We start from the raw sequence: 12,829 nt of genomic DNA, 5'->3' as shown, positions 1-12,829 counted from the left end.
GTATGGAAGATAACTTTACTTTCTGGATGACAGTACAAAAATAAAAAGGTATTTGTGACTTTACATCTCACAATGATGTCTTTATATCTTACAAAGCAGTCTTTGTTTTAATTATTATTATTATTATTTCTCATTGTAAATTCATCTCACAATTTACTTTTTTACTAAACAGAGTTTCTTAACAATCATGATAGCATTTGATCGGACAAAAAGTGTGTAAGCCAAGCCATCAATATTTCTAGTCTACTGTCCCAGTAAATAAAGGCTGTCCCTTTTAAAGCTAACATACACTTATTCTCACCAAGGCTGCATTTATTTGATCAAAAATACAATAAAAACAGTAATACTGGAAAATAGTATTGCAGTTTAAAATAAATGTTTTCTATTTTAATAAATATTTTAAGATGTAATTTATTCGTGTGATTGTAAAGCTGAATTTTCAGCAGCCATTACTCCAGTCTTCAGTGTCACACGATCCTTCAGAAATCATTCTAATATGCTGATTTGCTGCTAAAGTAACATTTATTATCATCAATGTCAGAAATAGTTGTGCAGCTTAATATTTTAGTGGAAACTGTTTTTTTTTTGTTTGTTTGTTTTTAGGATTCTCTGATGAAAGGAAATTGAAATACAAATATTTTGTAACGTTATAAATGTCTTGACTGTCACTTTTGATCAATTTAATGCATGCTTGCTTAATAAAAATAAAAATAATTCATTTCATTCAAAGCAAAAAATATATAAAATTACTTAACCCAGAAATGGAGTAAGTAATTAATCACTCCAAGGCAGATATTTCAGACGTCTGTTCTGCTTCCATTTTGTCCGCTACAGCTCTGATGTAGAATCCTGTAGAAATCATTCTAATATGCTGATTTGCTGCTAAAGTAACATTTATTATCATCAATGTCAGAAATAGTTGTGCAGCTTAATATTTTAGTGGAAACTGTTTTTTTTTTGTTTGTTTGTTTTTAGGATTCTCTGATGAAAGGAAATTGAAATACAAATATTTTGTAACGTTATAAATGTCTTGACTGTCACTTTTGATCAATTTAATGCATGCTTGCTTAATAAAAATAAAAATAATTCATTTCATTCAAAGCAAAAAATATATAAAATTACTTAACCCAGAAATGGAGTAATTAATCACTCCAAGGCAGATATTTCAGACGTCTGTTCTGCTTCCATTTTGTCTGCTACAGCTCTGATGTAGAATCCTGTACTTTTGCCGTACAATGCATCCGAACAACATCTGTCACTCATTCAGCAGGGGATGAGGGAAAAAAAACTATTAAAGGCATGTTTGCCGGATAAACTTGCAAATCAAGCAGCTACAAGTCAGCAGTGTGAAACTTTTTCAGTCGTGTATTTGAGAGAGCTAAGCTTATTAGTTGCTCTTTTATGCTGGGGAGTCAGACTGGCCTCGCTGGAGAACCTTGCCGTCTCGTGATCCCAATTTGGCAAGCGTGGAGTCCACATGCTGAACATCTGTGAGGATGGCCCTGCTCCACATCACTAATAGCACACCAGCAGTTCCGGATACATCTCTTCATTTAGAAGAGAGAGAGAAATGCAGGCGTACTTCCCATAGTTGACTTGTGAAAGCTCTGGACAGACAGGCTGCTATGCTTATTTTATAAGGTTTTCAAACTTTGTCACATCAAGTCAGACTTTCAAGTTTTACTTTTCATTTGATAACACGGTGTTGTGCTCAGGTCCTTTTGACTTGGACTTTTCAGATCCCAAATATACGTTTTTATGTGTTAATTAATTTATTTTTATTATTATTATTATTGATAATATGGTATGTTATTTTGTGGCTATTGCACCACCTTGTGAATAAATCAAGTATTGCATGTCTTTTTTTTTACATGAGCAGAGTGACATTCATTCCTCTGTGACACACGTGTTGTACTCGGAGCACTTTTGAAACAACATATACCTCTCTATATAGTGTTTGTCATGCAGCCTGATTCCAGAGGCTGTAAAAACACATATATCCAGGGTACTTAATTCACAAATATTTTTCTACCATTTTAATGAGGACATGGTGTCATGCTGATAGAATGTAAGGAAGTTTTTTTGCTTACCTTTTCAGCTGATCGCAGTGAAAGAGCTGGTCTGTAGTGTCAGACAGGATTGATATTTGACTTAACGTTGGTGAGATGCTGCTTCTCAGCGGAGAGAAACTGAAAACGGGAAATGGAGGCTTATGATAATAAGAAAGGCACCTTCATTAAAGCTGAAGGAAACAAAGTGTGTCTCAAAAACACGGGCGACAGTTAGACTAATGCTGCTGGCAGGGAGTTTGTTTATTTGTGAAGAAAAGGGGACAAATGAATCCAAAAATGGTCCATATGGCACATGGTTAATTTAAAAAAATAAAAAATTTTTAAGGTCTGCAGAGCCACACAAGCTGCACAGCTGCAAATTTCCCCACTCAGCTGAGCTCCGGTCCAGGTTATCAAAGTTCAAGTAAAATAGTCAGGGTTTATCTGACCAGCCTCAGGCAGAGAGTGTATCATCAGGTCTCAAAATACTTACTGCAGCAGCACTGTGTGTACAGAAACAGATGACATATGTGATAGCCGTATAATATTCAATAGGTGAATTAAGGGTGATTGGGACAGTTTTTGAATTTCCACCTTGTGTAAGGTTTCTTGCCATAAATTAAAAACATCAGCCCAACACATGATACATTTCTGTAACAAACTGAGCGAAGAGTGAAAATGATTGCCTGGGGTATAATGGACAGCTAGAGCTTAACTTGTTTGGAACCTGAAATATCCCTGTATGGATATACAATGTTTCTGCCAATATTCTCAGTTCATAGCACTGTAATGGAAAGCTTTGACGCTATCTTGAAGGGATTTCCCCATTATATTCTTATCACACTCCCATGCTCCCTTAGACCGGGAAACATTTGACTGATAGTCCTCTTTACTGTGATTACTTGATGTATTTTTCAGTTTATGAACAGTCACAATAGAGGGGCTCTTCTTACTGGAGAGAGACATGCTTTTGTGCTGATACGTCTCATCTGAGTGTCAGATTGTGTCAGATCTCTGAGCATTTCTATCTCAGATTGATGCCTAAAGAACAAGTGTAAAACGGCATCGATGAGTCCTCGAGACGTGGCCCATTTTTCTGCATGGTGTGCATGAGGGATAAGCTGCTTAGGAAAAGATACTGCCAGTCAGTTGTTTAATGAAGTTAAGAATTGATACAATAAATGTAAAGTGTTTGATAGCCTGCCAAAGAGACACCATATATGATGCAGAGTTGAGCGGCTGCCCACGAGAGCTGAACTAATGGAGTGTAACGCTGCACGGCACTTTCTGGCGCAACTGTTTAGTCTGACTGTTTAAAAGTCTCCACCGTTTACTCTGAAGATTTTGATGTGTTAGGTAAAAAAAAAACTAGCGCTCTGTTCTAAAACCTAGTGAGCTGCCTAAAGAGGCAGTAATTTTTTAGTAATAAGACTATTTCACGCAATATTTGTGTATGTTAAATATTATCTCAGTTACATGTTGATGTCAAATTCAATTGCGAGCCAGGTTTTCTGCATTATTATTGTGGCTGCTCCCTAAGACACCTCATTTTTAAGGCAGCCTTGCATGATCTGTTGTAGCAATCCAAGAATATATTCAATTGTATTCAAATAAAAGCATTGGCTTTTGGAATTTGCATATTTTTGGTGTAAATTGATGTTTTTGTAACTTCTGCTTTCTGTTTCTGTTTATATGTGGAAAAACCTGTTTATCTGTGTATCAGTGTAACTGCTGAATTAAATAACAGCTGCTGTTTAGGGGTGTGTTTTCTGTACAGCAATGTAACTCTCTGCTTAACTACCATAGTGCAGTGCAATAATACACAATATAGTCACACAGGACGTGGAGTAATAATCTGTATAATTAATCACCATTAAGTCTATGTCATACTCCGGGGGTACTAGAGAACATTCAGACATGCACACTCGCTTTTATTCTTTTGACAAATTAAAAGAGATGCGGTACACTTACATTAAAACTTAGATTGTCTTGCGTGTTAGCTTGCTTTCGCTCTAGAGCATGATCTGTTGAATTCCATCTCGTACTAATAAGAAACTATGCTTCTAACCACAGGTCAAGAGCTGAAATTCCAACCACACAACTTTGAGATGCTGTTTGCGGTTCATTTAAACTATGAATTCGGGGAACACCAAATCGCTGAACTAGTATGTTGATAATGACAGAAATTGTGACCATAGTTAGCTAACAATGCTTTTGGGAAACGCTCCCCAGTACAAAGACACCTTCAAATTTAGCTAATTTAACAGTGTAATTCAGTCAGCAACAGCTACCTTTCAGATATATCTCTTGGGTTAATGGTTGAATCACCATCCTATCAGTCAAAGTGCCACGTTTGACCGCACCACAATTTACTAAGAGCATGGAATGACTGATAAATTTTACACTCTGGGCACTCTGATCCTTACCAATTTCTTATGAGGCAGTTAGCTCAAATCCTTCAAACACCAGTGCTGAATTTAAACTCACTTTTATACTCAGAGTCTTTCCACCAACTGACATCCTGCATGTTAAAAAACTGAAGTTCTCATGTAGCTTCCCTGGATAATTGAAGAACAGCGAGCAGTTGAATCTGTCTGATGCCTGCCACAAATGAGAGGCTTTGGGTTTTATTTCATCTGTGTGCTGAAAAGAGAAAAGACAGTAAAGACACATCAAACTGAGTGGAAGGGGTAAAGAAACAGAGGACAGTTAATGGCCAGACATTAAGACCAATTAAGTTGGGTGTTAGTGGAAAGGGAATATTTATACAAATGCTTTGCAGTCAGGCTTTTCTCCAACAAAGATTGTGGCTGAAAGCCTGTGTGGTAGTGGTCCACTGTGAAAGGGTTTCAAAGGTAAGCAAATATTGTGTTTGTCAAAAAATTATCTTCTCCTCCTCTGAAAAGCTATATGACTGTAATTTCAGCAGATTCATTAAATTCAGGTTAGCTTTTGCAGGTGGAGTTTGTGTATCCAAAAATTAATATTATATAGTGGCATAAGCATTATTTGTGATGATATATTTATATTTTTGGAGAATAAATGCTTTTAATCCCATTCAGCAATATGTATGAATGTGTGTGTGTGTGTGTGTGTGTGTGTGTGTGTGTGTGTGTATCCTGGTGGGGACTTAAACCTGACTACACACAGACTCATGGGAACTCGTGTCACGGTGGGGACCTAAATTGAGGTCCCCAGGGGTACAAAAGATTATAAATCATACAGAATGATTTATAAAAGATTTTTGAGTGTATTTGTGTCTGTGTGTGTGTGTGTGTGCATGTGTGTGTGTGTGTGTGTGTGTGTGTGTGTGTGTGTGTACACCGTAGGCTATATGTGCACTTAATTTCAATATGTTTTAGTTACTTATATCTCCTCATTTTTGGCAATATATTTAGATTTATTTTAAATCAAAATATATTTATATTGTCCAAAATATATTTTTTTAAAGTAGTTGTTGAATTTAAGATTTTCTTTCTCCTTAAAGTATATTTTGTTATATATTTTGGCATTTGAACTGAAGGTTTAAGCAAAAGTTTTTAGTTTTGCCTTAAGCAACAATACATTTTGGCCTATATTTCCGGATCTAATACAGATACACTTGTTTTGATTTTAAAAAAAAATTTAGATTTACATAAATAAACTGTCCATAACAGTGGCAGTTGTGCACCTGTAAAGTAGTTGTTGAATTTAAGATTTTCTTTCTCCTTAAAGTATATTTTGTTATATATTTTGGCATTTGAACTGAAGGTTTAAGCAAAAGTTTTTAGTTTTGCCTTAAGCAACAATACATTTTGGCCTATATTTCCGGATCTAATACAGATACACTTGTTTTGATTTAAAAAAAAAATTTAGATTTACATAAATAAATAAACTGTCCATAACAGTGGCAGTTGTGCACCTGGGGAAATTCAGTAACACACTAGGCCGGATGGCTGTTTCTGGGAACAGACAAAATTTGGACTGTTTACCTTTGCTGACTTTGGGCGAGATGTTACAAGAGAAAGTGGTCCATCAATCAGAGGTGCTCTGGGCACTGGGCTCTAAAGCAGAGAAATGAGGCAGAGGAGACTGTGCCAGCAGCCATTTCCACTGCTGCATGACAGGAAAGCTTCCATTGCCCTCCCAAAAATCATTTGTGAACACAAAGTTGACCGTCCCCTGAAAGTTGAAGTTTCAGAGCAGAACTGGAATGAGAGGTCTTTGCTAACATTTCTTTCTATACAGTCCCCCTGGTTTCCTATTGGACCGGATTAGAGCAGCAATGGAAAACTTAAACATGTCAGTAAACAGAACTGAATCAATTGTTGCTGGACCTCTGTTTCTACTGCTGCTCCACTGCCCCATCACACATTAATAGCTCATGTCAGTCAAAAAGGCAGTTTGCACACCATCATGTTGAAAACCTGGCTTTGATGCTGACTAATATGACTACATTAAATGTCATATTTAACACTTGACCTTTTTTAAATGTTCTTCCGTATGTTTATACAAGATATTGGAATTGATTATTACTTTGTCGTGTTGCATTTGACGCACGCACATTTATGTGTGTTTTATATGTACAATACAGTAGTGGGGGTGATGTTTGTGTGTTGTCTGTTTGCGGTCTGATTATATAAAATGGTGTTTATATCCGTGTTCCTTTATCCCGTTTGACCAGCGTCTGCTTGTGAAAACACTGGCTGTCCCCAGCCTTAATTACAGCTGTATGGTGTGCGGCGTCCACAGCTGCAGCTGGCAATTACTGCATGCCCATATTGCTGAGAGAGCCCTGCTTTGATGCAGCACAGAGCCAGCTGAGATCAGACTCAATACACAGGCTGCTAAATGAACAGCCATGTGTTACATACAAGTGTGGCCCCTAAAAGTCCCTTCTCATCAGAACAAGCCTCGCTGCTGGAGAAATTTGGTTGATTTATAACAATATATTTTAATGTCAGTCTGCCTGAGGAAAAGATCATCTTATACCAGCATGAATTTATTTGTAGGTTGGTTTGTACTGGGTAGGTACTAGATGGTGGATCACGATAATAAGTTTAGCAGAATGTATAAGCTGCTCTTTTCCATACAGTGAAAGTGAATGGTGCTATGAAGCAAGACTTTTAGTGAACTTAAATTATACCCATTTCTTACAGAAAGCTATTGTATGATTTCAAAAGACTTGAAATGTAGTGCATGAGTTGTAGATTACATTTATTATGAATAGTGTTTTTTATGCTATTACAGTATGTATTAATATTTTGAATTAGCTATTATTGTTATATTTTCAGTTTTAATTTAATTAGTTTTAGTAATTTTGCTGTGCTTTTTTTATTTTATAATTTTTGTTTTTTTTTTCAAATTATTTCTATTAAGCTTTATTTTTACTCCTGTAATTTTAGTGCTTAAGCTTAAATTTACTTTAAGTTAGTTGCCAAAGCAACAATTCTATTTTTATGTTTGTTTGTTTATTTATTTATTTATTTATTTATTTTGAGTTAAGATAAATATTCATCTTTTAATTTCAGCTCTATTTAATTAACTAAACCTATTTTTAATAGTTTTAGTTTTAGTTAACGATAACAACATTGTTTGGAGCTTGACAGCAGTGGTCACTGGTCACCTTATTGTCTAGACAAGTGCAGCTCAGACATTCTGCTAAACGTCTCATGAAAGAAAGCCATAGAGGTTTGGAATGGTATGAGGCTGAATAAATGATGACAGAATTGTCATTTTTGTAAGGAATTATCTCTTTAACCAGACTGATGGAGACAGTTGTTGTTGGGACCAGCATCCAAAACACAACATGTGCAGGAGCCCAGCTATACTGGGCTTTTCAGAAGAGCCAAGAGTCTTTTTAACATTTCTTTCTTTGTCTGTGTTTTCAGGCAATCCAACAAATCAAGCTTTGTTTTTATTTGTGGTAGTGATTTGATTTGGCATGTTAGCGAAAGATTGGAACCAAAAATGTTTTGAACAAAAGGTCAGAAAGAGTTGAGCACCCAAGACTGAAGTGAAAACATCAATTTCTAGATCTTTCATGAATATGTTTCTTCTTCTTCTGTATTTTGAGTCACTGGACACCAATTTAGAGTTCTTCTTCATCCATCTGTGTTTTGTTGATCCATTCCCTCCTGACATTTATTTGTCAGTGGTTTTGTCTTCAATTTTTGAGTATTTCATTGCACAGTCAGGCTGCAGTGTACCTGAATAATAGTCTTTTTGTCACTTTTGCTTGAAGAAAGATGGTCTATAAATAACAAATTGCATGCTTTTTATTTTATTTTATTTATTTTAAGTGGCTGTGGTTTATGTAAGGATATTAAGTCCCATTTCAGAAGTTATTGCTTTTAATTTTGTGTTCTCTTATCAATATTTCCCATATGGAGCAATTAATATGATGGGATAACTTCATTGTGGAAGTGGATATGTTTCTAGGGATGTGGAGTATTAATTTTCCTCTTGTTTGAGGAACAAACGCATTGCATGATAATGCAGTATGGATTGTAGAACTGTCTCACTCTCTCGTCAAAATGAATATGACAGGAATGAGACAGAGAAAACTGTTTGTTATGCCACCGAACACAAATGCCCACTGACAGAATGATAAATTGTAAAAAATTTTAATCAGCGTCTCTTTTGGTTTTTCATGTGAGTTGGAAAACTATCTTCTGTGAAGATTTTAATGCCTCAGAACTTTTGAAGTTTAAAGTGACCTTTTCCCCGATTAATCATAAGCGTCTTAAAAGGCATCTCTTTGAGGGATCCAAAGGTTCATTAAAGTATTAAATCTTAGAAAAACAAAGGTTATGGTTTTCAAAGATTGTAGCTTGTTTGTTGTTATGGCCTCCTCAACACCAGAATATTACATTTTTAATTAGTCATTGGTGTTTTCTCATAGGTCTACACAAGATATGGGAAATGCTATACTTTCAACGGGAACAAAACAACCTCCAGGAAGACAAAGCAAGGAGGGATGGGAAACGGGCTGGAGATCATGTTGGATATCCAGCAGGATGAATATCTACCTATCTGGAAAGAGACAAGTGAGTTATAATGCCACACAGACACGATTTTTGGTCCAGAAGTTGCAAAGTCATTCCATATTTTCTGGTTCTCAGATGTGTGTCTGCACAATCTGTTAAGATAAACATGTTTAAATTCAAGGTTCATTTGTGATGTTGTTTTTTTCCCATTTGTATTGACCATCAAATTGCTCGTTCTGCTTTCTTACCCTCTCTCTGCCTTGCTCATCCTCTTGTTTTTGCAGATGAAACATCTTTAGAGGCTGGAATGCGTGTTCAGATCCACAGTCAGGATGAGCCGCCCTATATCCATCAGCTGGGCTTTGGAGTCTCTCCGGGATTTCAGACATTTGTATCCTGTCAAGAACAAAGGGTATAACCCTTCCCTTGAATCACTCTCAAACTTTTCAGTCTAAGTACCACCTACAATGAAACCAGACCATCCAACTACAGTACCATCTAGTCACATCAACATTCCCTACATTTTTTTAATAGCTTAATGGTCTAGTATTCTGTCATTTACTTACCGTCATGATATTCCTACAAAAGTAGATTTTTTGTTACACAGCTCTTGCCATACAGAATTCCAGAGAAAACGTGCTGTTCCTTGTTATACTGAAGTGAAGAAATAAATAAAAATAGGGGGCAGTAAGCAAGCAATTAGTGGAGGATGATTTCTTTGCAAGTGTGATACACATTCAGAGTTGAGAAAGTGACTGGCAGTTGAAGGGTCACCATGCTTGTGAAGTTGAACTATAAATGTGTATATTACAGTATTTCTACATCCATCAACTGGCTAGTAATCTAAAATCTGTATCTGTGCTATATGACATCGGTTTTTTTTTTTTTTTGAGCAGGAGAATAGAGCATATTGAATTGCTAAAATGAATAAACTATAGTCCTGAAAGATGACAAAAAGATTACTTAGTTGCGATGAAAGAGAAGTGGCGACAGTTTTTTTTTTTTTTCTGTATTGTAGCATCCAAGTGAAACAGATTATCATAAAAGAAGAAATATAGGTTGGTGACTTGGTCCTATCCATCAGTTGTTGATTGGATGGAGGCAGATCTGAATGCAAGCCTATAGTTAACTATAGGAAAGGGGCAGGTTTAAGCGGACTAAATGATTGGCATATCATTTCACTGGCATACATCATCAAAAAGTCTGTCGTTTCATCCGATAGATCATTTTGATTAAACATTTACGAGAAGAAAAAATTGGAACGTATGCATGGTTGAATCTTTTGCAATAAAATCAATAACATGCATTCAGAAAACAGATAGGGTGAAGTACATTGAAAAGTACTTTTGTACTACAAATGCAAAATATTGTTGTTCTGTATATATTGAAATGTAGGGCGACATATTCTTAAAACTAAGATCTGTCTAGGGTTACACAATCAATCTCATGCTTAAAAAGGAGTTCCGAATGCAATATTTTTGTTTCAAAGGCAGGCCACTCATTAAGCTTTCCTTCTGAAAATCAAGCCACACACAACTAAAATGTTGCTCAATTGTCAGTCACTTCAGTTTTATGCTCTTTAAAATTGTGGCATAGCTTGAGAATGCTGCTTATTTGCATACTTCATTTGCATTTACTAATTCTCTCTTTATTTCTGTCTCTCCTGCTCTTACAATCTGTCTCTGTCTGTTTCCCTCTCTCTTTACCTCCCTTGTTCTCTTCACTGCTCTCCCTCTCTGTGTGTAGTTGACCTACCTGCCCCAGCCTTGGGGGAACTGCCGCTCCACCAGTGAGCAGATGATCCCGGGTTATGATACCTACAGTATCAGCGCCTGCCGCCTGCGCTGCGAGACTCTTGAGGTTCAGCGTGTGTGCAAATGCAGGATGGTGCACATGCCGGGTAATGCTACACCGATGCATTCATTTCCCACTCAACGTAATCTTTATCTCCCTTGTTCTCTTCACTGCTCTCCCTCTCTGTGTGTAGTTGACCTACCTGCCCCAGCCTTGGGGGAACTGCCGCTCCACCAGTGAGCAGATGATCCCGGGTTATGATACCTACAGTATCAGCGCCTGCCGCCTGCGCTGCGAGACTCTTGAGGTTCAGCGTGTGTGCAAATGCAGGATGGTGCACATGCCGGGTAATGCTACACCGATGCATTCATTTCCCACTCAACGTAATCAGCACGCTAATGTATTCTGCTAATTGCTAAAATACTAAATGAATAAACTCTTCTCATCTAATTTGCTCCAGGCAGTGGAGCCGAAAGCTTAATGCAAGTCTCTAAATTAACTTACTGTCTAGTCACACAATACCAGGAGCTCGGGTGGTTCATTTGGCGATTGGAGGGAAAATTTAGATGATCGCAATCCGCCAGCAATGATGAACACGGACTCGCTGATTCGTTACATTCCACTTGAAGCAGCTGATAAACTGCAAAAAAAGCAAATACCTTTATTTTCTCTTTAGAAAACCGGCGACCGGGGACTTTCTCTGTCCCCAGAAATCTCTTTTCTAATTAACTCCACCACACCTGAGTTGTTATCAGTGTGGCTTTTCTGAGAGCGTGTGACTGTTGGTGGCCGGACTCTAATGGAAGCTCTGCTTCTCTGCTTCTTTGCTTTTCTCCTTTAATGTTCCTAAATCAATCTCCCATAATGCAAATTGAAAAGAGAGACTGTTCCAAATGCATTAACTCAAAGGCCATTTTCTCTTAGGTGCCATATGTATTTCCTCGAACCGGTTGCTCTTTTGATGGATCCGGGTGGCGAGTTGGACCTCCTGAGGTATTGTGTGTCGATGGGGATTGGGTTTTAAAGACTTTATAAATGTGCCTTTGGGGAGGGTTTTGATCAGTCCATTTTGGGTGCAATTAGGCCTAGACTGATGATCATGAGGGAGGCGTGGTGAAAGCAAACCCATCTTCCATCATTTTAGGATGAATAACAAAGCAGAGGAGCGCTGTCTCTTTCTCTGCCGCTCACGCTTTTTCTTCCTTGGCTGGTGGTGAAATAACAGCAATCGTTTTGCTCAGATTGATCAGAGTCATTATGTATTTTGTTTCTCAGGAGATGCCGATATCTGTACTCCCAGCAATATCAAATGTGTGGACAAAGCACTTGGTAAGCAAGCGTTTTTCATTTTTGCTAACGCCCTGGAGTGTAATATCTCTGGAGGTAGTGGACACAAATAATTAAATCCCAGATAAATTGATGTTCCTGTGCATGGTCTGGGGTGGGAGACAGGGGATTACTCATTCAGTCCATGAAGGAGAATGTTCTCCTGCGCTTTGACATCCTTTACAGAGCAGCGTTAAACTGGAGATCCCTGCAGTGCATTACCCTCTGATATCCTCACGGTGTTATCAGCCGCTGTAGGTGTCTTGTTCCACTGATTTTATGACACTCCTAAATGGAGCGGCTCATGAAAAGTTGATGATGAGAGATGTATTGGTACAATTATGATAGTCCTTATCTAATAAGCCAGAAATTTAATTATCTCCGCAGTCAAAAGGAAACCCGACCCCATTTAATGGGTGGTTGAACTAAATCCAGATATATCTTGAAAGAATGGACTGTACTACCATTCACTGGATTGACCTATTCAAATATTCAAACTGAAATCTCTACTATGATAGGTTACTTTAATTATTTATTTTCTCACCCAAACACTCGAACATGTCTGTAGATAAAAATATATCCCACGCATAACAACACAACATAGCCTATTAACACGTAAAAAAAAAAAAAAAAAAAAAAAAAAAAAAAAAAAAAAAAAAAAAAAAAAAAAAAAAAAAAAAAAAAAAAAAA

General features: G+C 37.1%; 1 protein-coding gene across 2 annotated transcripts in view; it reads left to right on the top strand.

Moving 5' to 3' along the window:
- Positions 1–12,829, top strand: part of LOC107672268 (acid-sensing ion channel 4-like) — a 74,663-nt gene that overhangs the window by 55,442 nt on the left and 6,392 nt on the right. For both annotated transcript variants that reach the window (XM_016465396.1, XM_016465404.1), the window contains 4 exons: positions 8,935–9,079; positions 9,304–9,431; positions 10,766–10,919; positions 12,089–12,142. In XM_016465396.1, the coding sequence (XP_016320882.1) occupies positions 8,935–9,079; positions 9,304–9,431; positions 10,766–10,919; positions 12,089–12,142 (481 nt within the window). The remainder of the gene's footprint in view (positions 1–8,934; positions 9,080–9,303; positions 9,432–10,765; positions 10,920–12,088; positions 12,143–12,829) is intronic.

Source organism: Sinocyclocheilus anshuiensis, unplaced genomic scaffold, assembly GCF_001515605.1.
Source record: "Sinocyclocheilus anshuiensis isolate Anshui unplaced genomic scaffold, SAMN03320099.WGS_v1.1 scaffold986, whole genome shotgun sequence".
Classification (NCBI taxonomy): domain Eukaryota; kingdom Metazoa; phylum Chordata; class Actinopteri; order Cypriniformes; family Cyprinidae; genus Sinocyclocheilus; species Sinocyclocheilus anshuiensis.
Note: the sequence above shows the minus strand (reverse complement) of the source record. Positions and strands in the feature narration are given on the sequence as shown.